The sequence below is a fragment of the Leuciscus leuciscus genome (assembly GCF_965113295.1).
Source record: "Leuciscus leuciscus genome assembly, chromosome: 14".
Lineage (NCBI taxonomy): Eukaryota > Metazoa > Chordata > Actinopteri > Cypriniformes > Leuciscidae > Leuciscus > Leuciscus leuciscus.
The window spans coordinates 6,360,476-6,385,475 of record NC_138738.1 but is presented as its reverse complement, the minus strand read 5'-3'; the positions used below and the strand labels follow the sequence as shown (position 1 = coordinate 6,385,475).

Here is a 25,000-nt window from a genome sequence, read left to right as displayed (position 1 = left end):
CAATGTTCAGAATAAAACAAAATTGTGTTTCTTATCAAAATTACTTTAATGGTGGCAATAAATATGTTCACCCTCACCATTATTGGAAGATTAACTCTAAATAAAATGTATAAGATGGCAAAAATGAGCTACGTCGCCTTGTCAACACAAGGCCCTAATGTTGAAATAATACAGGGTAGTTAATGCCAAATTTAGTCCAAATACGCACTTCAATTCAAACATATTACCAGATTTTGGGAAATCTTCTTTCTTCATTGGATCTGGATATCCATCTATATCTCCCATGTCTTAAAGCTGAGGTGTGTCATTTCTGCACCAAACAGAATAATGATTGTTTTGAAACTGGTTCCCCAAACACCCCCACCTCCTATTGGTCGGTCACACAGGTAGTCCTCCAAAATCGCACCATTGGTTGTACACTGGTTAGTATTTAAAGTACTTCGCCTTTAACTGTTCATCTTTGTTAACTTGCTGGAATGTTGGTAAATGCATTTTCTACTTTTAATAGATATTCGTTTATCCGTAGTTCTTATCAAAATATGAAACAACACCCCAAATAACAGATATTAAAATTAATGTTGATATACTATATGATTAAACGGTTTCTATGTACATTTTTGCTTTATGAAAATCTCTTTAGATAAAAAAGTCATATTTCAGAGCATTTGCAGCTAGTATTTCGCTATAGCACCGAACTGACCGATCCTCCTTCAGTCTATTAGATTGTGCTATGCCCATTATAAATGGGTCCGAATTTGAACAGTCAACGTGAATGGCACGTCGCATTTTAGAAAAGATGAATATTCCAGCACCATGCATTTAGAACGGTCAGCAGAATCAATGAAGAGTGCAGTGCATTAGCAGAGCTTGTGGTCTTGGGTCCCGTTGAACGATCACTGTAGGAACTGTAGCGTGGCTCCACCCTGACCCTTGTGCTGCATTGCACCATTGGTGTCTGAAAGGATGTTGGCCTTTTTGCAGGTCGATCCGGGCTGGATCCATCGGTGGGCCGTTCCCCACTGAACAACAGGGGGCGCCCTTTATGATTTACCCCCATCTTAAACAGCTCATACTCTTTGTGCGGAAGTCGTATCCCCAATGCTTCGCAACCGTCCGTCCAGGTTATGTCCTGCTCGACACCCACCTCCCACCTGCCCACCTGTCCACATCTTCCATTTTGTGTTGAATTCAATTCCCGCAACAACGCACGGTCAAACACAATCGCTTTTGCCCGTGTCACCTTGAAGACGAGCTCAGTGGCCCCACGCACTTTAACGGACTGTCCTACTTTAGCATAATGACCTGATGCCAACAATGTAAAGATGGGTTGGTGGCACATTGGGTCAGAGTAATGTTGGTAGGTCCCCTCCCAAGTGCGTTGCTCCTCGTTGAAAACAAAAAGGCGGGTAAGGAAGAGGACGGATGGACGGGACTCGCAGCGTTGGCTCACCCAATTTCCGTTTAGATCCAGAGGGATGGAGGGGGATGGGGGAAGAATGGGTGGATGCTGTTCAGAGGCTCGGTATACCAGGGCGCACACTGGGCAGGGGTGGATGTGGTGCTGAGAGAGAAAACAAGGATTTTTGTTAATTTTATAATATCTATATTATTACAGGATTCAAAAGTTTGGTGTCAGTGAGATTTTTTTTTTTAAGGAATTAATACATTTATTGAGCAAGAATGCATTAAATTGATCAAAAGTGAGAGTAAAAACAATTATAATGTAATTTATAATGTCGATTTCTATCTATTCTAAATAAATGCTGCTCTTCTGAACTTTATATTCATCAAGGAGAAAATGTAGAACGGTTTCATCAAAAATCTTAAGCAGCACAACCGTTTTCAACATTGATAATAAAAGGTTTCTTGATCAGAAAATTTGCATATGAGTATGATTTCTGAAGGATCATGTGACACTGAAGACTGGTGTAATGATTCTAAAATATTTAAAAATAGAAAACAGTTTAAATTGTAATAATATTGTACAGTATTACTGTTTTTGCTGTATTTTGGTCAAGTAAATGCTGCCTTAGTGAGACTTCTTTAAGACATCAAAAAATCTTACCAACCCCTAAACATTTGTACTGGATATGAACTAAATATGTAAGCATTTGCATCCTTGCATTCTTGATTGTTTCTAACCTTATTTTTGCTTGCTTTACATTGACTGTAGTGCTAAGCGAATATATGCAGTCCTGTTATATATATTTAACATGCACTCTTACCTTAGTCTGGTGGCACAACATGATATTCTATAAGTTTGAATATGAACGTCATTTGAAACATTTTCGCAGACCTAAGCAGTTTGAGCAAAAATACTCTAGTCTTAAAGTGATAGTTTACCCAAAAATTAGAAGACCGCTCGATTTACAAGGATTCATTTTACACCACTTTTATAACCTTTTTGGTTCTTTTCAGTTTTGAATACTTGGATATTCAATGGAGGGACAGAAACCTCTCAGGTTTCATTAAACATTAGGGTTGAAATAGTGCATGTATTATCCCGAACCGTCAAGGTACGGATGTCACGGTTCGGTGCATATAGTCAGACGACGAATACAGTCAGTAACAGGCAATCCACACTCCAATCCAGAAGGGGGCGCGCACAGTAATGCAACACAACGCTGTTTGCTAACCGCCACAACAGGAAAAAGAGCAGAAGAAGACATGATCCCTAAACCGAGGTACGTACCAAACCGTGACGTCTGTGTACTGTTACACTCCTATTAAAAATATCCCGTTTTTCAAAGATTAACCAAAGTCTTATGGGTTTGGAACATAATGAGGGTGAGTAAATGTTGACAGGATTTTCAGTTTCTCTTTAACTCTCACCATAGCATTCTGTAGAGGCTCCTGGTAACCAGTCGGTCTATGGTGCACCCTTTCGTTCCAGTCTGTGTGCACGTCCCCTAGGAACAGCTCCTGAGCCGGCCGGCTGTGAGGATGGTGATGGGTCTCCACCCGCAGCAACTCCAGTTCCATCATGGACAACCCAAGAGCACCCAGGCAGTCTTTCTCTGCTTTGGCATTAAAGAGTTCATAGAAGCGATGAGGAACCAGGTGTCCTCTAGCTTTGAGCCCCAGGCAGGACGAGGGCAGGCGGGTCGCGAGATGATGGATGGCTTTCTGGCTGTGAATGACCATCCCTACTTTATGGAGATTGTGCTCTGCTTCTGTGGCTCCACGGGTGATCCATGAGGCCTGGCGTAGCCGCAGTTTACCCCTGATCACAAGAGAGTAGGTTGGGATGTGGCAATCACTGTCAGAGTAGTAGTGCTGGAGCGCCCTGAAGAGACGTGTGGGGCTTTGGTAAAACGAGTAGGATCGAGTGAGGAATTCTGGACCGGGTCGCACTTCACATCTGAGAAGAAAATAACAAATATAGTCAGGAAGTTAGTCAATATGGCAATTGCAAACCATTTTACTCCCATAATCTGATGCATTTCCACGTGAAACCGGATATTTAATGAGACAAAATGTTGGATGGGACTTGATTTTCAGGAATTTATTGTAGAATTTAAAACTCTTTGTTTTGCCAGATTATTGCAACATTCAAAATCATCTGATAGTTTCACATTTATACATTATATTGTCCCCTTAAAGTGCTACACTGCCATTCAAAAGTCAGAGTTAGTAAGATTTTGTTTTTTAATTAATACTTTTATTCATCAAAAGTGACAGTAAAGACTTTCACCTTGTTACAAAAATGTCTACTTCAAATTAATGCTGTTTATTTAACCTTTCTATTCATCAAAGAATTAAAGAAATGTATCACAAATTGCACGAAAATAAGCTGTGCAACAACATTGATAATAATAAAGTTTTTGAGCAGAAAGTCATCATATTAGAATGATTTCTGAAGGATCATGTGACACTGAAGACTGGAGTTATGATGCTGAAAATTCAGCTTTGCATCACAGGAATAAATTACATTTTAAAATATATTAAAATAGAAAACATTTATTTTTAAAATCGAATGATATTTCACAATAATACAGTTTTTACTGTATTTTTTGTATTAAATAATCAAACTTTTTTACCAAAACTTTATCTTTTCTTTTTTATCAACACTTTTTTAAGAAATTTTACCAACCCCAAACTTTTGTGCGGTAGTGTACAATTTGTTAAATTTGGAACATATTGAACATATCAAGGTATAGCCATACCTATACCTATATATTTTACTGAACAAGTTGCTTGGCTTTACTCAACTTCTCAGCAGTGATAATATCCATGCACTAATGAATCATTCACAATAATGCCAGGATTCTGTATTAAGAACATAATTTGGGTAAAATTTGAACTCATGTTGATTTTAAAAGTAGAAAAGTCTTTCTAAGGGCCTCTCACCTGCTTGACACCCAGTGGCCCTCCAGTTTGGGTGGTATGGTGGCTGTGACTCTCGCTTCATTCTGTAGATGGCGTAGCTGAACCTGGCACTCTGGCTCCCAAAACAGTCTCGTGCTGAGGTTGGCATGGGGTACGAGGGGGGCGGTGGGCACTTCCCACAACTTACTGCCCATCACACACAAAACTGAGGAGACACGGAAAATATCACATTGCATTGTTATATCTGCCAGTGTCGAGTTTTGACAACCTGCTAACTCTTTGTTTTCTTATCATTATTGAAGTTGTGAATTAGCCGTCATGCAAAAAGCAAAGTATATATAAATTCTTAAATCCTAAAAGGTTTCTATATTTGTTTTTTTTAATAAAAAAGATATTGTTTTAAAATGTTTGCTGGGTCATAAGTTTTAAGTTAGTCCTAATTAACAGATTATGTGGATTGTTATTGCATGTAAGAGCTGCCAATGTATTAAATCCAAAGGGCTTCACTGAAATCGTTCCAGAAGGTCTAAGTTTGCAATAATGTGCTGATCTCTTTTCTTGACTCTGTAGCCACATTTCCGAATAAATTAAGCCTGTAAAAAAAAACCTCAGACACTTCAAAAAGCTTTGGTACCTCCAGCAATAAAAAAATAAATAAAATAAAATCTCCAAGAGGAGCATTTTCACTTCATGGTCTTTTACGGCCTATAAACAGGATTCTGCTGAACTGGAAGTGGTTGAAGGATTTTGCATTTCTGTAATTTTCCGTGTAATGAAACGGTGATGAGGTCTATTAGAGCCATATATAGATCCCAATCCTGCTCTGACCAGGATTTGTGGTGAAGGGCAGGAGGCCAGAGGTTTGGCTTGTCACTTCAATCAGACACCATCTTCAAGGGAACGGGAAGGGATATGTGACGCTGGCCAATGCAAACAACAATTTTTGACAATTTTTTTAAACAGACAGAAAGGCAAACATGGTTCGAGCTCATGAGGAGTGAGATTTGTCAACATGGCACTGGGCATCTTTGTTTGATCTGTAAATCTCCTTGCCATAGGCCTCGCCACAGAGCTGTCCTTGAGTAAGAACACTGTAGATAAATGGTGTAGTAAACCTGATTAGCAGAGGCAGAGCTTTGGGAAGTTGCTTGCTGAGAAGTGCTTCCCTGTACACAGACTCAAAAATGTGCGCTGTTATATCAAACTTCATCCAAAGAGGAAAGGCTGGGAGGAGAGAAACAGTTTATTTGGGACCTCATTTACTCCTGTGTGCCAAATGTCCAATAAGTATTACAGGTCCAATTCACATTTAACCCCAAAATCAACATAAAATGAATCCTGTTTTTAGAACAAATTAAGATTATTGCATTGTGACATTTTTTTTCTATGAAAATTAAGCACATTTTCCCAAAAAACTAGGGGGGAATACTGTGATGAATTAGGGATGAGAGGTTTTACACATGAATATTCTGTAATTCTAAAAATCTCTGCAAAAAAAATACCATGTATAAGACTTTTAAAACTTTAAAATTTAAATTAATTATTATAATTGTAATAAACACTACAGTTCAAACACTTGAGACGGTAATATATGCTCACCAAGGCTGCATTTATTTGATTATAAATAATCATATTAGAGTTAATTGCTGCAATTTAAAATAACTCAAATGTAATTTATTCCTGTGATGTCAAAGCTGAGTTTTCAGCATCATTACTCCAGTCTTCAGTGTCACATGATCCTTCAGAAATTATTCTAATATGCTGATTTGCTGCTTAAGAAACATTTTTTATTATTATTATCAATAATAATGGGGGGTTGAGGTAAAATATGAAATTTGAGATTTGTATACTAGTTTATTAATCCATCAGATGGAACTTCTAATCAAATAGGCTAAAGTCTGCTCTCTGAAAAGCACAAAACAGAAAAGCTTTTATTCCCATTTGTTAACCGTGGCCCTAAAATTTCTCTGATTGCATAATTACAGAGCATTTATTGAGAATGTCAGGCTGTTTGCTCCCTAAAGGAGGGAATTATTTCCTTATGCTGTTTGGGAGGGATCCAGGCTCTGCTGTTTTGAGGGGGTTTTTCCGATGTGAAAGAAGACTTGTTAACTCATGAACACAATAATGTGATATAATGTTAGAGTTAACGTGCTCTCAGTCGCCTGTTCTTTAGATGGTTCAACAGCCTATAATCAAGTTGAGGTTCTGTCTGTATTAAGATCACTTGGGCATCACAAACAGAAAGTTTAGATCGCTTCTGGACTTTTCACACTTGAAATTGTTTATCCAGGGTCATTTCCAAAGCTATTTTAAAGCATATTTCAAATTGTAATACTTTACTATTGGACGGGTAGTCATATTTTAAGTTTCTAGAATAGGCAAAAAATGAATCTCCAACACGCGTTCACAATAGGACGCATGCCTGTTCATGAGAGCACCATGACACATACTTGTTGTTAATGCAAGAATTGCATTCAAAGCATTCATTGCGCAAACAAAGCACTCATTGTTCATAAAAATGGGGTTAAACCACTTGAGTCACATGGATTACTTTAATTATGTCTTTGTCTTTCTGGGACTTAAAAGTGGTAGTTGCGTAGGCTGTCAATGGAGGGACAGAAAGCTCTCAGATTTAATTGAAATATCTTCATTTGTGTTCCAAAGATGAACTAATGTCTTATGGGTTTGAGTAAGTAATGACAGAATTTTCATTTTTGTCTGAACAAGTAACCCTTTAACTGCTGCTCTCTCAGATCATGTTCAACGCTCATGAATATTAATGAGGCAGTTTAGTTTATGATTGGTTGTCTGTCTGCGCAATACTGTTTTTATCAAAATGGGAGCGCGCTCTCAGTGTAGACTCAGTGTGAGAAGATCCTATCTTTTAACCTCTTAATCTTAATCTCTTAATCTCACACACACACTCTCTCTCAGTCTCTTATCTCTCTTATCTTTCTATCTCCAAGTGAATGGCACAGAAGCCAGTCCCAGACAAAGCGGCAGTTCATCATTTTGCCCAGCAGAGGGGGCTGTGGTAGAATGTGTGTGGTCTCTTTGCTCACAGGCAATTCCCTTTAGTGTGAGCCAAAGTAAACTACCTGTCCTAATATTCCAACCATTCAACACCCCCGGACATACACACACTGGAGACATTGATTTATAGAAGAAGCGAGGCTAGCAAAAGTACCTCTGACTGGTTTCATGTATTTGTTTTTATTTGTCATTTCAATTTGGGCAGCTTCTCTCTCACTCACCCCAATGCGTCATTACTGAAGAGTGGCCAAAAATAAAATAACCCTTCCTCTCTAGCACTATTCCTCCTGCCATTTGCCGTCGCCTATTTAAGATGCTGTGCATGAAACAGGGGAGGCGAGAGACACAATTTCAGTTGTTATCATTAGTTCAATAAAACATTTAAAACAAAAAAAACACGTGATTCCAGAGGACAAAAAAAGTCTATAGCTATACTATAGATAGACTAGAGCTAAGTGACAGACTTAAAACAGTACAGCACATTGAACACACATTAACGAGAAGATCTTCATTGTCATCTACAATTCCATTCTTGTCATCTACTACAATTCCTAGGCCTTTAATTTGCATTTGTTAAAATCCTCAAAATTCATTTATTTCCAGGTTCAAATGATCTTATACGTTTGTATCGTACTGTATACAATATGAATATGGTAACGATTCAGAACCATTGCATATATCATAGAGTACCAGAGTATCACCATCTGATACCATCATCACTGTACTAGTATGCATGAAATGCCTTTGTGCCGCCCGCCGCCTCTTTCTCCCAGCCACCCCTGCTTTGATAACTGCTCCCTGATGAAAAAACTCCCATTTACACCTCATTTACTTTGGATAGAGCTCAGATTCCTCTCTTCCTCTCTCTCTCTCTCTCCCTCTGTCACACTATTTTTGTCTGATGCTGTACAGTTACAGAAAGGTAAAGTTTCATATTGAAAGTAAAGTCTGCATGTGTGTGCATGCATATGTGTGCTAGGGGCAACAAAGGTGTGTGCACGCTTATGTTCATGTGCATATGTTTATGAAAAGGGTAGGGGGATATATGTGTGTCTATTGATGTGTGCATGTGAGTGTGAATAAGATTTGTGTACAGAGCAGTTCAGAGGTCATCTATAGTGGGTGGGTGTACATGTTTTCCCACTCAGAATCCTTCTCATCATTCAACTTCCTTGTAATTCTGCAGCGCTGTTGTCTTTTCATGAACATTAAACCTGCCTAATCCAGCTGTTGTTTTTATTTAGATAAGGGATTATGAGAAAGGTTCTCCACCAAACTTAGTAACCCGAAGGTTAACTCAACATCACTGTGATAGTGACTAACTGGTATTTGGTATTTTAAGTATTTGGATCTAGTTAACATATTGCTAACCTAACCAAAAACAACTAGTTTTAGTTATTAGTTAGGGTGATTGAGCATTAAAGGCACATTATGACACAAATGCAGCTAACCATACTAAATTCTAAACTTAATCTATGGCACAAATGGAGTTAAATTCTGAACTTGATCTGCCTAACACAACTTTCGCTGTAGTTAACTGAACACAAGTGGGATTATGTTACACTGACTTCAGTATGTCATGCCACATCCCATCCTAATTCAAAGAAAAAAAAGAAACGTTTTCAATAATATATGCAAAGACTCACTTTGACATGTATTTTAACTATCAATATATAAAGGTGATTTTATACACTACTGTTAAAATGTTTGGGGTTGGCGTGATTTTTAAATGTTTTTGAAAGACGTCTCTTATGCACACAAAGGCTTCATGTATTTGTAATGCAAGTAAAATTACAAAAAGTATTATTACAATTTACAATAATTGCGTCCTATTTAAATATATTTTTTAAATGCAATTTATTCCTGTGATGTAAAAGCTGGATTTTCAGCACCAGTCTCTGTCTTTTATTTTTTTAGCAATTTAAAGCATCGCTGCGGAATAAAAAAATATATTTTTTCTAAATCTTAATGACCCCAAGCTTTTGAATGGTATTGAATATCATATACAAATGGGGTTATATTATGTAATATTTTTGCATTTTATCGACCATATAATCCAAGCCACTGCCGAGCACATTCCACATCGGTTAACGTGACAGTCAGTTAGTAACTGGTCTGATCTTTCACTCCTACAGCTGATTGATGGTTTTCTCTCTCTGACAAGTACTGGGCCTCCTTTTAAATGGCTGACAGGCTTTCTCTCATGTCTTCTGCTTATGAATATTACTCATGCATTTCAAAGCAGACATATAAAAAAAAAAATTTAAAAAAAAGGTGGAATGGATGCAGAGCAGCTGAAAGATTTATGGTGTTGATTCCGTGTAACACTGGAAAATCTTCGTGCTTTATCAATATTGAGGCATACGTTTTTGTAAAATCACCTTGTGTTACATAATGTCCCCCTTTAAATCAAAGCAGACAGTGTCACAGCCAACTACAATACACCGAATTGTATTTAGTGTCTGTTTTAGAAGAATATTCAAGCATATGGGCATGATATTAATCATTTCCGCAGATCTAATTCAGCTGTTTGATGAAAAAAGGCCAAGTAAGTACAGGCACATAAATGAACACATGCTGAGCTCCGAGGTCATGGGTAACTGCCATGAGTTACTGGGGGGCGGGTGTAATTGCGCCAGTCTTTCACTCTCTCTCTCTCTCTCTCTGTTGTTCTGTATAGGCGGCCTGATAGTGAGAACAGAAGCCTATTGCTTTCTTCATCACCCTAACCATCCCTGACTGAAAGGAATGAAAGCGTAGAAGAAAAACAGCTCCTAAATGGCATACGAACAGAAGGGGTCGTTAATGGCGTTGGCCTGTTACTCTAATCATTATTTTAATGGTGGCATTAGTTCCATCGCTGTGATCTGCTTTCACGGGAAACAATGGCCTCCTCTACACCCCTGCTAACTTTAAAAGAGTCTGGATCAAAAACAGGGGGTCCGGGGCCCGTGGAGCAGACTGACAGGTGAAAAGAGCCGTGCCAAACTCTTTGCCATTTATATTAAGACCTCTTAAAACTCCACCTGACTGACTCATTTTCCCGGAGAAACAAGCCAAATTTCTGTTACTTGTGCACTCTTAAAAATGAAAAGTATAACCTTATGCCATTGGAGAAGCTTTTAAATTTCCTGAAACAAGTTTTATTCAAAAACCATCACAGTGCTTTGAAGAAGCCAGAAACCAGAATGATCTGAAGAACCTATAAATGTAACATCAATAACTTTTTCCATCTCCAAAGAACCTTCTAGACCACAACGATGAATGGAAGGTGCCGCAAAGAACTTTTTTTTAAGAATGTGGCCTTTAAAAGTCTGAAATTCAGCATTTTACAATTTAACCTTTTGCTGAAACTCTTATTCTGATGAAATAATTTGTAATGAACACTTTTGCATGCAAAATAGAAGCATTTTCTAGACTTTTGCACAAATGTCCTATCAACATCAGCAATGATATCAACAGCAAAGAATGACCAATGCAGCATTAGTTCAGTAAGCATGAGTAGCATTTTATAAACACAGTAGACTTGGCAAGTTAAACCACTAGAGAGTTTTTAAAAAAGCCCCAAAAACCTTCTTTTGTTTTTCTTCCATGAGTATATTAAGTTTGCCAATTCAAGTTTAGTTTCATCATGGGTTTTATTAAGGTTAATTAAACCCCAAAACTTTAACCGAACCTTATCTTGAGAGCTCTTTGTCATCCTTTAGATCCTAATTACACTTGTGAAATCCAGAGGGGGGAAAAAACACACTGTAAAAAACTTTCTTGATACAGTAAGAAAATGCTCAGACTTGTTGGTCTCGATAATGAAGGTGTTTTGCTTGGCACCTCTCATACTTTCACACATTAACAAGAAGTCATTCTTAAGCTTTAAGCTTATACTTAAGATTCTCATAATTTGCATTATTATTTATTTGCACTAACATTAATACCATAATAACATTCATTAATTTAGATGTGCCATATTATTTCATCATAGGTATATGTTTCTGATTTATAATGACTGTTTTGCTTGCTTGGATCTGTGATTAATGGTAAATATAGGCTGTACTATGATAACAACAAAAAAAGAAAAAAAAGAAGGTTCTTCAGGTTCAGCAAAGAACACTTTTGTTACAGAATCGTTTTGGCTATAAATTGCTCTGTGGTGTTATTTTAATATTAATTAGATTAATGCCGTCGCGTTGTAGGCTGCGATAATCATATTTGGTTTCTTTACAACAGTCATTCAGTCCTGAAGTCCTGCAGCGCTGCGCATTTTGGATGTCTCACTTATTTAACTGATTTATATCATCAGCTCATTAGTAGAGGCTCCAATACCTGAATTGGGTGTGTCAGATAAGGGAGACATTCAAAATGGACCAGGATTGAGAACCACTGCTTTAAAGCAACAGATTGTTTTCTAAAGAACTAGAGAATAAAAAGCTCTTTGTATTACTTGAAAAAGTTTTTTAGTGGCATGACAATGTAAAAAACATTTTTGGTTCTATGGGAACCAAAAGAGATGGATGAAAATATTGAGTGCATACAATTCAAAAGTTCATATATCAGAAGTGTCATCATGCACCTTTTGGCATTTTGAATAGTGTCCTGAAATAGGTAAAACCATTTGCTTCAAATCAAAGGACAGAGAAAAAGAGAGTATAAGACAACAAATGAACTAACCTTGCATGAGAAATACCATCCAAATTGTCTTCAACAGGTGAATAATTCTCACCCCAGCCATGATCAGGTACTTATACGCTCCAAATCACTTAAAAATAAAGGACAAAAATCTGGAAATGCTCCTCTCCTGTATAGTCACACGTCAATGAGAGCGTTTCAGATAAGATATTACCAGATATGCAGATTAATTTAATCCACTTTTGATACGTTTCATCTTCAAACATGAAGTTTTCCATTCATGGTAGGACTCCTTGACTGAGTTTGCAATATCTCCTTTCTTGATAGTGCTTGAAAATACGTCCCCTTGTTGATTCTGTGCTCTCTTTGGTGATGTTAAACCTGTGTGGTGCTTGTAAGAGTCTGTCTTTGGGTTACTCAGTTGAGAGAGCGGAGAGAGAATCTGAGAGGGAGAGAGAGAGAGAGAGAGAGAGAAAAGAGGAGGGAACTTGTAACCTCCCAGCATTAACCCTCTGGGGAGCAGGGTAAGGTGCAAAAGGGCACAGTCAAAGCCAGCAAGTTGAGAAACCTGCCCACAACATTAAATTAAACATAAATGTGTTAATGAAACCCACACACATGTTTATATATTTAATTTTGACAGATGCAATGGTTTCCTGCATAAACTCTGTCATTTTAAATCTTTTCTCAGTTTACCTCATACACACATATATTATGGGTATAGTAGGTGTTAAAAAGCAATGGCACTGTGCCATCCAAGAAGAAACGTTTTTTATATATGCCGTTTTGTGTACAGTATGTTGCAACTCTATCTTGACTCTGCCAGCCACTATAGTTTTGAAATGCAATACAGCAGAGATAACACAGTGGAAGTATAATCCAACAAAATAAATCTGTTAATATATGACATGCTATATATGACCCTAGATAAAATATCAGCTCTTAAATGATATATCTACTATTATAAGATATTACATTTATTTAATGCATGTGAGGTTTATAAGTAGTAAAATATGTGTATAAATCTTATGGTGTTTAACATGCCCCTTGAAACTGGCACTTTGGGTTTCAATGCTGCAGCCAATGCATGCTGAAGTGTTTATGAGTTGCGTGATTTGGATTCTGTGTTATGTTCCTGAGAACAAGTTCAAGAGTTCACTTATATGTTCGGATTTGGAAGTGCATGGGGTGGATTAGAGTGTTTTAGTGGACTAGGTTAGGTAATTTAAATCTGTAACCTACAAAAGCTGAAATATTTTCACATATGATCTGCCGCAAGAACTAAGAATTAAATCCATATTCTGAATATGCATTTTTGTTAAGCCATCTGTGATGTCATTTTTGGCTGCCGCCTCATAACTGTTTGTGACTGTTGTGTCATTCAATCATTCATTTAGTAATGTGTTTGTTGCAGTTAAGAAGTGATGAGTGAGAACAGAGTTGGACTGCGGACATAACCCTGAGGAGCGCCAGACCATGTTGCTGCGTTTCACCACTTGTGGTTTGCTGTGATGATAAAATCCAGTGTCTAATTGCCAGGCAAGCTGCACAAACTCAGTTCTTCACATTTCAAGTTTATTTGAGGAAATAATAGCTGAATTTCAGAATTAAAGGTAACGGTCAGTACAGTTCATGTTTCATAAGGATCACCACTGGTTTTGCAAGTAATGAGAGATGGCATGAATACACAGTTTATTGTTATTTCACTGCTTAGGCAAAACAAATCTTAATAGTTACAGGTAATAAAATACATTAGGATACGTTCTTCTATCCCAATACTATGCCAAACCAAATTTAAACCCCTGAGAAGTGTCTCTGGTGCTTTCAAAAACATTGTTCTTTTAGTTAAAACACACAGACCAGCCTAAAAATGCAACATTGACTCAACCAATAGAACGGATTTTGCGGCAGGACCATCTGTTTGTCCAACCAATGGGAGACGGACTGTTTGGGAAACCTGTTTAAAAACAATCATCATTTTAGGAATTTTGTTTGGCATCACTAATGGTGCCAAATTACACCTTTAGCTTTAACCATTCATTAAAGAAGAAGAGAAATGTTAAATGATATTCCCAAGACGTGGTTACGTCGCCCCCCACAGGATCCGTTTGGTTTCCACACACATTTATGAACATAATCTCTCTCTCTCTCTCTCTCTCTCTCTCTCTCTCCTTTTTCTGCTGACTTTCTGGATTTTCCCTTCACATTGCTGTCTATAATGGCGGCAGGTTCCAATCTAACACACCCATGCACCCAAAACCACAAACAGCTCTCTAATCAAAACCATTTTTTTGTCTCGCTGCCTTCTTTGTCACACACTCTACACACAGATTTGATGTCATTGAGGTGCAGAGGCTCTTTGGAAAACCACCACCCATTTCATTCTTCATCCCCCCTTTCTCTCTTTCCCCCGAGGCCTGCAATCAGTCATCTGTTTGATCATGTGGAGATGTGGCTTTAGTGTGTGTGCTGGCTTGGTGCGTAATTCTGTCTCAGTGCTTTGAGATATGAAAGAAAGTATATCCCCACCCTCGCTTCCTCAGTTTAAACCAGAGATGCCGCAGCGGTTCCAAACCAGTGAAGGCTAACACGTGGCGGTCGTCCAAGCAGCAGGAGGTCCAGCCTAGCCCAGGTGGGTGAGAAGGGGGTCTGGCGCGGAACAAAAGCAGAATCGTGCCCCTGTGCATAAGATAAGATCCACGCTCTAATCATCACACATTCGCATCCCGGTTTGCTATCGGGCAGCTGGGTGACTGCAAATGCACTTACTTTAAACGCAGATGCACACTGATTGGGTTCCCAAGCATTTGTTATAGTGCAGAATCATCCCATTTATAAAGTTTATTTTTTCCTTATTATAATAAAGAAAGAAATAGACAGTTCGCTCTAATGAGATGAAGAGTCATATCAGTAGTCTAATAAAAATATGTTTTATTTTACACCGGGTTCACTTTTGCATGTGAAATAAGTTAATCATGGCTGACTATGCACTGTAAAAAAAAAAAAGTTGAGAAAACTCAAAAGTTTAAGGCAACCAGCTGCAGGACATTTTTGAGTTTTCTCAACTTACGTGTTTGAGTTTTCTCAACTTTTTTCATGTTAAATAGTTGAATAAACTTTAAAAACTGAATTTGTCATACAAAACGTAAGTTGGATTTTTTACAGTGATAAATAAAATCACTGTAAAATAGATTTTGCATCACTGCAATGGCAAATTACAAAGAAAATATTTGCTTGATGCTGCATCCACAATGCAAAGTATTCAGCACTACATAAACAAACAAATATATATATATATATTGAGTACGGGAAAGGAAATTTGTTCCGTATTAAATCAGAAGTGTATTGTATTTTAGCATCTTGCACCTAAACAGCTGAGAATGCATCTGCATGTAGAATCTGTTTTGTCTGTTAGAGTTTAAATGTTAAAAATGACAGATTAGAGTGGAAAACAAGGCATGATAGACATGTTTCACCTTTGTTTGAGGGCACTAATATTAACCAATTAAAATGTCTAAAATAATAAGCACTTAAAATATGAACTTTAACTCTGTTCCAGTGGTATTTTGTTATAATTGAAATACTATTATAGTATTTATTAATATTTTGGATTAGCTTTAATTGTTATATTTTCATATATATTTGCATTTGTATTAGTTTTATATATATATATATATCATTTTTTATTTCGGTTACAGTTTTAGTAATTTTTATATTTCAGCATTTTTCACATTTTTATTTATATATATATATTTAACAATTTTACTAGTTTTAGTTAACAATATTAAGACTGCTTTGTTCATCTTGAACTATTTATAGACATTAATTTACAATTCTCTAGTGTAGAGAGGTAGAAGCAAAATTAACACTTCAGTATGACAAAAAAAAAAAAAAAAAATTAAACAAATGCAATGTAATTGAGCCAAAAAGTGATTGGTGATTGCATCTGAAAAGCATTTCAGCACTTAATTCAGTCAGGCAGTTTGTATAGCTGCAGGCATCAATCTCAAATGTATATGTCCCTTATTTTCCTAAAAAAGAAACTGAAGTTGCCAACTCTACACAAGAACTCACACTAAAACACGTACAGGACATTTAGACTATATATAGTCTGGCTAATGACTCGTAAATATCCTTGCATTACACCCGTGGTTGATATGTTCAAACAAGCTGTGACTGTGGTTGAAACGTTTAGCTTTAGCATGTTTGCTCTTTGGTTGTTAATTGAAATACTTGCGTCAGCAGTTGGCTGCTCTGTCTATTTACATTTAATAGTGTCTATTTCTACACAGAAAAGTTGCTCTGTGGGTGTATGTGGACCTCCTGCTATGTGTTCCCTCAGTGGTGGTCTAAGACAGAGGAGATTTTGCCTTTGCTCGTCTGATACGCCACTTTTAGTCTTTCTCTATCTGCACTGATGTTTATCTGCATGTCTTTTTTCCCATAATCTGAGCACAACAGATGCCCAAACAAGTCAGAGCAGAGCAACATGGGAAGCATCCCGGCAATGTTGCCCCTCTTTCATCCAGAATTCCACACAGACATAGCCTGGAATATTTCAATTCCCGTTCTGATGCCACATGGAAGATACATTAGGCATCTGACCTCTGACCCCTTGTGTGTTTCTTTGACTCTGTGTGTGTGTGTGAGGCACAAAAATAAACATTTGTATGCACAAACATGCGGAGCAACAGGCATTTAGACACGCACACAGTGGGTCATTAGTGCAGTGCTGCCAGCAGGGCTCCGGTTATTCTTCCAGAGGTTAGTCTGACAACAGCTGCAGCTTTCAAAGGAGCCAGAAACTGAAATAAATAACAAATAACGAAGCTGAGAGATTTCACAAATTCCCCACTTTACTTTTGGCCTCTAACTCTGACCCAGATTAATCCACATCCAACCCAAAAAAACAAGTAATGACTGAGTAGTGCTTGTATTGCTGCAGAGAGTTTTTGCCAGGTTAAGTTACTGTAAGTTAAGTTAAGTTAAGTTAAGTTAAATTAGTTAAGTGTTTGCTAAGTAGTTTCTTTGCTTAAATGTAGTTGTGTAGTCCTTAACATGTAAACATGTACAATTTATTAAATTAAGGATGCACAATATATCAGTATATCAGTTATTGCCTGATATATTCCATTTTTTATAATTCTATAGCACTGTTAAATGTAATTTTAGCAAATGCATATCTTAGATTCATTATATATGTATGCAATATATATATATCTATATATATATATATATATGTGTGTGTGTGTATATATATATATATATATATATATATGTGTGTGTGTATATATATATATGTGTGTATATATGTATTTGATAGATTTTTAATACTGGACATTAAAATATTGTAATGCCTAAATTTGCTTTTCATTTAAAACAATGGATTTTACTTTGTAGTGTTTATTTTGTATTTGATAAATATTCATTTTATTTTATATTTTAACAAAATAGTATGGAATTTACTACCAATAATTTTTAATATTGGCTTTTTAATCAGTCAATGTCCATAACATGAAAATAATTATTGTCGTATTGGTGTCAGACAGAACTTCAGTATTGTTGCATAATTGCAATGAATTCATTGACAGCTACAAGCACACAAAAAAGCCTAAAGATTTTCATAACTTATGTTTTCACTATTGTTATAAGTTATCATAGCAAGTTACCATTAAGGAGATTATTTAGAAGCATTAGAGGTGATGGACATGATTTCTGTAAGAACAAAGGATTTCTGTAATAACATGGGATTAGCAGAATGGAAAAATGAAAATGTTTTTGAAAGGTCTACTCACAACACATTTCTTGTTGGAGTTTCCTCAATTTGGCTCAAAAGACATATTCCCCAAGTGAGAACACACGAAAAGTAAAACCCAAGATCCTTGACTTTATCATTAATCTCTGTAGATCTTGTGAGCAAATGCCTGGAAAATACAACCCCCTGTGGCATGTTTGCTAGCTCTGAGTCTTCTTTGTTTCTTTCATTCTTTCACTCTCTCCATCTACCATTTGCTGTCTAGTGTTAGTGATAAGACTTGTTGGATGAGAAGATTAGCCTGGTCTGAAGTCAGCAACTCTCTCGTCTGCTAACGCTTCGTGACATGAGTGTGGCTTGATATGCTAAGCATCTCACTCTCAACACTTCATCGTGCACTGATCTGAGACCAGCTACCCCAACCAAACCTTGATTGTTGTGTTAAAGAAACCTCAAAACACGTCTCATATCAGCAGAGGAATGTATCTCCAGCATATCACCTCTCGCTGAGATATCAACTTGCTTTCTGCAGAGAGAAAGATTAACATACCACTGGCTGACTAATTAACTGCCTCCAGTTAAGACATCATTATCTGAACACGTTCCAACAGGGCCTAAAATTAACACTCCCCAAACTGCAAAAGCGAGTAAGAATCGGAGTTGGCGAGTATATGAAATGGTGTTTGGCCACGACGCTTGGTACAGTTAACGTCTCAGATAGTGAGCAAATACTCAGTTGAGCTCTTTTTCACGTCTACTTTTGCTTTAATGGACAAATTCACATTAAATTATGTTTAAAAAAATGCCCATCTCGGCGAATATCCTAGTAAACAGTTGTTTATGGCTTAAAGGGTTAGTTCACCCACAAATGAAAATTCTGTCAGTAATTACTCACCCTCATGTTGTTCCAACCCCGTAAGACCTTCGTTCATCTTTGGAACACAAATTAAGATATTTTTGATGAAATCTGAGAGCTGGATCACTCCTCCACAGGCTTATGGACACTATAACTTGCTGGCCCAGAAAATGTATTGGTGCGAGTCTTTTCACGTAGTGTAATAGCGTAGCGCGTCTGTGTTGCACGTCACCATGTATCACACACATGACCAGCATCGCCCAATAGTGAGCCTACATGGTGACGTGCAACACAGACGCGCAGTTACACTACGTGAAAAAACTCGAGGGCCAGAGAGAAGGAAATGAAAAGTGGAATAAAGTCGTTATTTTTGTTTGTTTTTGCGCACAAAAAGTATTCTCGTCGCTTTATAAACTTAAGATTGAGCCTCTGGAGTCACTTGGACTATATTAACGATGTCTTTAATACATTTTCTGGGCCAGCAAGTTATAGTGTCCATAAGCCTATGGAGGAGTGAGACAGCTCTCAGATTTCATCAAAAATATCTTAATTTGTGTTCCGAAGATGAACGAAGGTCTTACGGGGTTGGAACAACATGAGGGTGAGGAATTACTGACAGAATTTTCATTTTTGGGTGAACTAACCCTTTAAGTTAATGCAAACAGTAAGAAAGACAACATGTGTTTAGATCCGTGCATTAGGTCTTAAAGTGGCAGTAGCCAAATATTTCTGCTGTCAAAGCATTTGTTTCAAAGCATTTGTTCTTAATTAGTGTTAGCCATGGACATAAGAACTACCACTTAGAGAACTCAGAGAATCCTATAAAAATATCACCGTTTCCACAAAGATATTAAGCTGTACAACTGTTTTCAAGCATTGATAATAATAATAAATGTTTCTTGAGCAGCAAATCAGAATATTAGAATGATTTCTGAAGGATCATGTGACACTGAAGACTGGAGTAATGATGCTGAAAATTCAGCTTTGACATCTCAGGAGTAAATTACATTTTAAAATTCAAATAGAAAACGTTTAAAAGTCATTTTAAATTCTTCTTTTTCACAATATAACTGTTTTAATGTTTTTGATCAAATAAATACAGCTTGGTGAGCATAAGAGACTTTTCAAAAACATAAAAAATGTAATATAAATAAAAGATTCCAAACTTTTGAATGGTAGTGTACTTCATTGCCTTCGAGAAGAATGAGAATCCTGCTAACAGAAAGCTTTTTCCAGGTGTTATAGACCTCCTTGATTTTAGCAAGTTGTTTCCTTATCCGGTATTCCCAAAAGACATTCCCATGTGTTGTCAGATGTCAGTTAAAGACAAAGTCTCTTGACTGAACTAAATTCCCACTTGTCCTAAGAGCCAGAATGAAGCAGGAATTCTATGGCCTGTAACATGAGCCCTACAGATTCTGACACTGTAGATATTACTGTACATGTGTGTGGTGGTGGATACGAAAAGATTTACAGGACCAAAAAAAAAAAAATGTGTGTGTGTGTGTGTGTGTGTGTGTGTACAGTATACACAGTAAATAAGTAAGAAATAGAATTTTATATGTCTGAATCTCCTTCTAAAGCACACGTCCAGAGAGTGTGTATTATAAGTGGATCATTTGTTTACCCTCCCATGGTAAACTAACTGGGTACATGGGGTATTTACATGGGTAAGTGGTGTTGGTGATTGTGATCAAGCTGCTTATGTTGAGAATGTTTGGTTTTTTTGATTACTCACAGAAATGTCCCATGACTGTGGTATTCCTCTTGAAGTCTGTTAGCTGGAAGGTGGAAGAGGTCACCGAGAGGACCATAATTAGCTGTGGCTAATTGCTGTGTGGCTTCCAGGGGGTGGTTAGCTTCAGCAGCACTAGATATTTCTCCATTGACAACCATTCAAAAGTAGCTGTGTATTCTGATCATTTATTTATTATAATTATAATATAATTATGTGTTGCTTATATAATTATAAGCAACATATCATTTTTAATGCATGCTTGAGAGGAAGAGCACAGGATGAGGGTGGTCACGGGGAGTTTGGGAGTCTTGCACAATGTTGGGGAAAGTTATTTTGAAAAGTAATGCATTACAATATTGCATTACTCCCCTAAAAAGTAACTAATTGCATTACTTAGTTACTATTTTAAAATATTAATACGTTACATTTGCTACTTTTGCATTTCTTTTTTTCTCCTGGGCTGGGCTTGTTTTTTTTTTATAACAAAAAAGTTATATTTTTGGGCAAATGTAAAGACCCTTTCACACCAAAAGTGAAATAATAAGCCTCAGGCTGAAGGAAATGCAAATTCAGAGATTAAATGCATAAAAAATTTGGTTTTATTTAACATATTTAGTTATTGGAGGTTTGCATAGTATTCTGATTTTGCATTTCACTGATTTTATTAATTTTGAGGAATATTGAATCTTTTTGTTGTGCAAGTGAGATGAGTAAATGCACGCTCACATTTAGTCTAGAACTACAATAACCATCATGTTTACACACAACATCTCTGCACTTCCATTTGTCTCAACATGGGGACAAGAGAACTGTCAGTCAATAAATGGAAAAACAAAGTAACTTGTGTTACTAACTCTAGCATAAAAGTAATGCTTTACTTTAGTTACTTGAAAAAGTAATCTGATTACATAACTCAAGTTACTTGTAATGAGTTACCCCCAACACTGGTCTTGCAGCAACAGGTAAAACGCCTCTCTCGTTCATACCTGCCGACAGGTGCTTGGCAAAGCATGAAAATGGAGGGTTACTCAGAGAGAGGATCAAGGACAGCGATTGCCAAACGCTTCCGCCCTCATGCTACAAACATCCTCTCTTCGAGGAAGGATGTTATCATGCACCAACAATGAGTCTGTATATCAAAAGACATTTTGATGTATGCACATTTTTTCTTTTATGTGATGAAATCTCCAAATACAAACTCTAAAGCCACTGAATTCTTTGTTGGCTTATTATGAGCTTTACATTTACTTCATCGGTCATTGCCATGAAAATGTCACAATCCAACCCCAGTTCATTTATCTTTGATTTTTCTTTTGATTTTGGGATGAAATATGACCCAGATATGTTCTTGACAGGTTTACGGAGAGTCACCCATATAGACTGACCATTGATCTTTATGTTGCCTATACCTTGGCCTGATTTAATGATGCTGACAAACAGAGGCATCTACTGCATGTTGGTTATGGTGTCATTCTATCTCCATAGTAATCGATCCAACATGATCTCACCAGTGCAAGCTATCATCTCCATCCCTTCCTCTTTAAAGAGTCTCTCTGCTACCATTTACAACAATACACATTCTATTTCAATCACTTTGTGATGTTTGATTTATAGAGCAACCCCCCTTCGAGATCATGAAGTTCCATCTGTAACTTTTTATCTCGCTTCTTAGTGAATTTACGACAAACAGCCGGTTTACAATTCTCTGTGCTGTATATGAAATAACAACCGAGTGTAACGGGATGTAATGCACATAATTATTTACAATCATGTCCTTACCGCAGAGACGCCCGGCAATGATACGGGACAGAGAGTTTGTGGGAATAGAATTACGTTCAAGATTTAGGGATCCTTTAAAAGAAAGGCTTCCCTTGTTGGATTGGTTTACCTCTCCTATGTGGAGTTCCCCTTCTGGAAATGGTTGGAGGAATAATCATAAAAACAGCATTGCAAAAACAAGTCAAATGAGAGTTGCTAATGTCAGGTCATGCATGTAGCCACAAAAATACTTGAAGATGGAAAGGAGGAGGTATATACTAAACTATCTAGTGTATGATGAACCTGTTGGACCTGAGTGTGAATGGCACACTTTAAAACATTTTTTATATTAATACAGAATATATGTAGATTACTGGTCAAAAGTTTGGGGTCCGTACTCTTTTTTTTCTTTTTTTTTTAAAGAAGAATATTTTTATTCAGCAAGGATGCATTAAATTGTACAAAAGTGACAGCAAAGACCTTTATGACGCGACTAAAGATTTCTATACAAGTAAATGCTGTTCTTTTGAACTAAGAATCCTGAAAAAACTGTTTTCACAACTGTTTTCAACATTGATAACAATAAGTTTCTTCCAAATCAGCATATTAGAATGATTTCTGAAGGATCCTGTGTGACAGAAGACAAAATTCAGCTTTGCATCACTGGAATAAATGATATTTAAAAAATATATTTCACTATATTACTGCTTTTACTGTTATTTTGAACACACTGTTCATCATTGTTAATAATCTTTTGTATAGAAGCAGAGCTCATCTGTTGACTGTGAGAACTGGAGACGGATCAAACGGGCCGTGTCCAGGTCAGACGTGGGGGGAGGCACTGGTATGAAGCGTCTCCCGTGGACAACCCACAGGTGCCTGATCCGCCAGCTTAAGATCCTCTAGATCCCAGGATTCTCTAATGTTTGTCCACATACTGTACTATGTTTAAAGAGCGGCCTTGAGCCTGTGATTAAAAGAAAACTCCAGAAAACCGTAACCCTGAAGCCAAGTTCAGTTCCAGAATGGAGAATTCTCTGGTTGATATGAACTCAAGAGCAATAGAATTCCCAAGATTCCAGACTCAGTGTAGCAGAGAACAGCTAATGGTCTGTTCCTCCGCACGACCTCTCGGGTAATCCTTGTAGAATCCAATAGAAGAGATATGGAGGACCTCTATAGTGATGGCTGCCACAGAATGAAGAATTTATTTTTTAAAGGCTTGTTTATTATTATAAAGCAATTGTAAATAAAAATTAGTCAGGCAAAATGGTTTAGGATGGATGATTATGATTTACTAGATTTATATCTATAAATAAGTGCACATGTGTCTGGCATTTTCTCCTTCACAAAACACCCAGAAATCGGTTTTAATTACCGAGACAAAAAAAGTGCAGCTCTTCAGCAGATGTTTGCACTCACTTTCCTTCAGAGACCCTTTAATAATAATAGAGAAGTGCTAGTGATGAAAAACATCAAACAATTCAATCAAAGTGACATAAAAAATAACGGGCGAAGAAAAAATTGCGGTTTCTCTTGTAATTCATTTATTTATATTTAAATGCACGTGAAAACACCACATTTTTTAACATCTTGTTCTGTTTCTGTGTACAAACGTTTATAAGCAGCATTTCATCCGAGTTCTTTCCGCGCCAATACAAGTATCATGCCAGAACAATGGCAATAAATAAATTACTTACATGCATTAATATTTTGTCTTCTGATTTGACTTACAAAAAGTATTATTTGGCACATGAATAATAATTGTCTTTGAGCATTACCATGGTGTTCTCTAAGTACCTTTGATGGGATTATCCTATCATACAATACCATACCATACCATACCATACCATACCATACCATACCATACGTGAAATAGTATTGCAAATCATTTTAAAATATATTTTGAAACTTTACTCCATTACTCCAGTCTTCAGTGTCACATGATCCTTCAGAAATCATTATAATATGCAGATTTTCTGCTTAATAAACATTTCTTAATATTATCGATGTTGAAAACAGTTGTGCTGCTTAATATTTTCATGGAAACTGTGATACTTTTTCAGCATTCTTTGATGAATAGAAAGCTCAAAAGAACAGCATTTATTTGAAATAACAAAAATACATATACAAAATATATTGGGGTAATATATTTATATATTTATCTTTCTTACCCCAAACATTTGAATGGTATAGTGTATTAAAAGCAGCAAACACTTCTTGATCTTGATACCTTTGTGTCTCTTGCTGCTTCAAAACAAATGTAGCATTGAGTTTGAATAAAGTCTATTTGTACAGGTTTACATTCGTGCTAATTCATGCTACGTTACACTGAAGTTTGATGAGTATATTAATCTAGTGATGAGAGACGTAGGAAAAACAAGCAGCACTGTAAATTATGGTAATCCCAGATGTTTCACACATACCAAGCAAAACATCTGTTGTGTTTGGCAAGAGAACTGAATATCTTATTCTGAGACTCCTCTTCTTGCAGTGGAATTCAAACGTGTGTGTGTGTGTGTGTGTGTGTGTGTGTGTGTGTGTGTGTGTGTGTGTGTGTGTGTGTGTGTGTGTGTGTGTGTGAGAGAGAGCAGTGAGCACACATGTCACTGTATAGAGTGCATATGTACCATATACAGTAAGAAGAGAGGAAGTTTTATCTAGATGATCACACTGTTTCAGTTGCAGATTGACTTGCCTGTGATAAGAGTGGTATGTCTGTGGTTAATGACGTGTGCTTGCGTGTGTGTTCATATGCAGCTTTCGTTCCTTTGATCTTCAGTGTTGATGGATGATGATAAAATAGAAGCAAAGTTGAATGTACTTTTCCTTACCATGGGAAATACCTTGCATATCATCCATAGAATTCCATATAATTTTCTATTCAGTTTGAATGATTCTGTAA

The 25,000-nt window shown here is 36.9% G+C and overlaps 1 protein-coding gene across 1 annotated transcript; it reads right to left on the bottom strand.

Moving 5' to 3' along the window:
• Window positions 1–22: 22 nt before the first annotated feature.
• On the bottom strand, window positions 23–12,427 carry apcdd1l (adenomatosis polyposis coli down-regulated 1-like). Its single transcript, XM_082190239.1, has 5 exons — window positions 12,203–12,427; window positions 12,031–12,118; window positions 4,351–4,534; window positions 2,833–3,361; window positions 23–1,561 (listed from the first exon to the last, which is right to left on the bottom strand). The coding sequence occupies exons 2-5, from the start codon at window positions 12,089–12,091 to the stop codon at window positions 788–790; spliced, it is 1,548 nt and encodes a 515-aa protein (XP_082046365.1). The 5' UTR covers window positions 12,092–12,118; window positions 12,203–12,427; the 3' UTR covers window positions 23–787.
• Window positions 12,428–25,000: the final 12,573 nt, after the last annotated feature.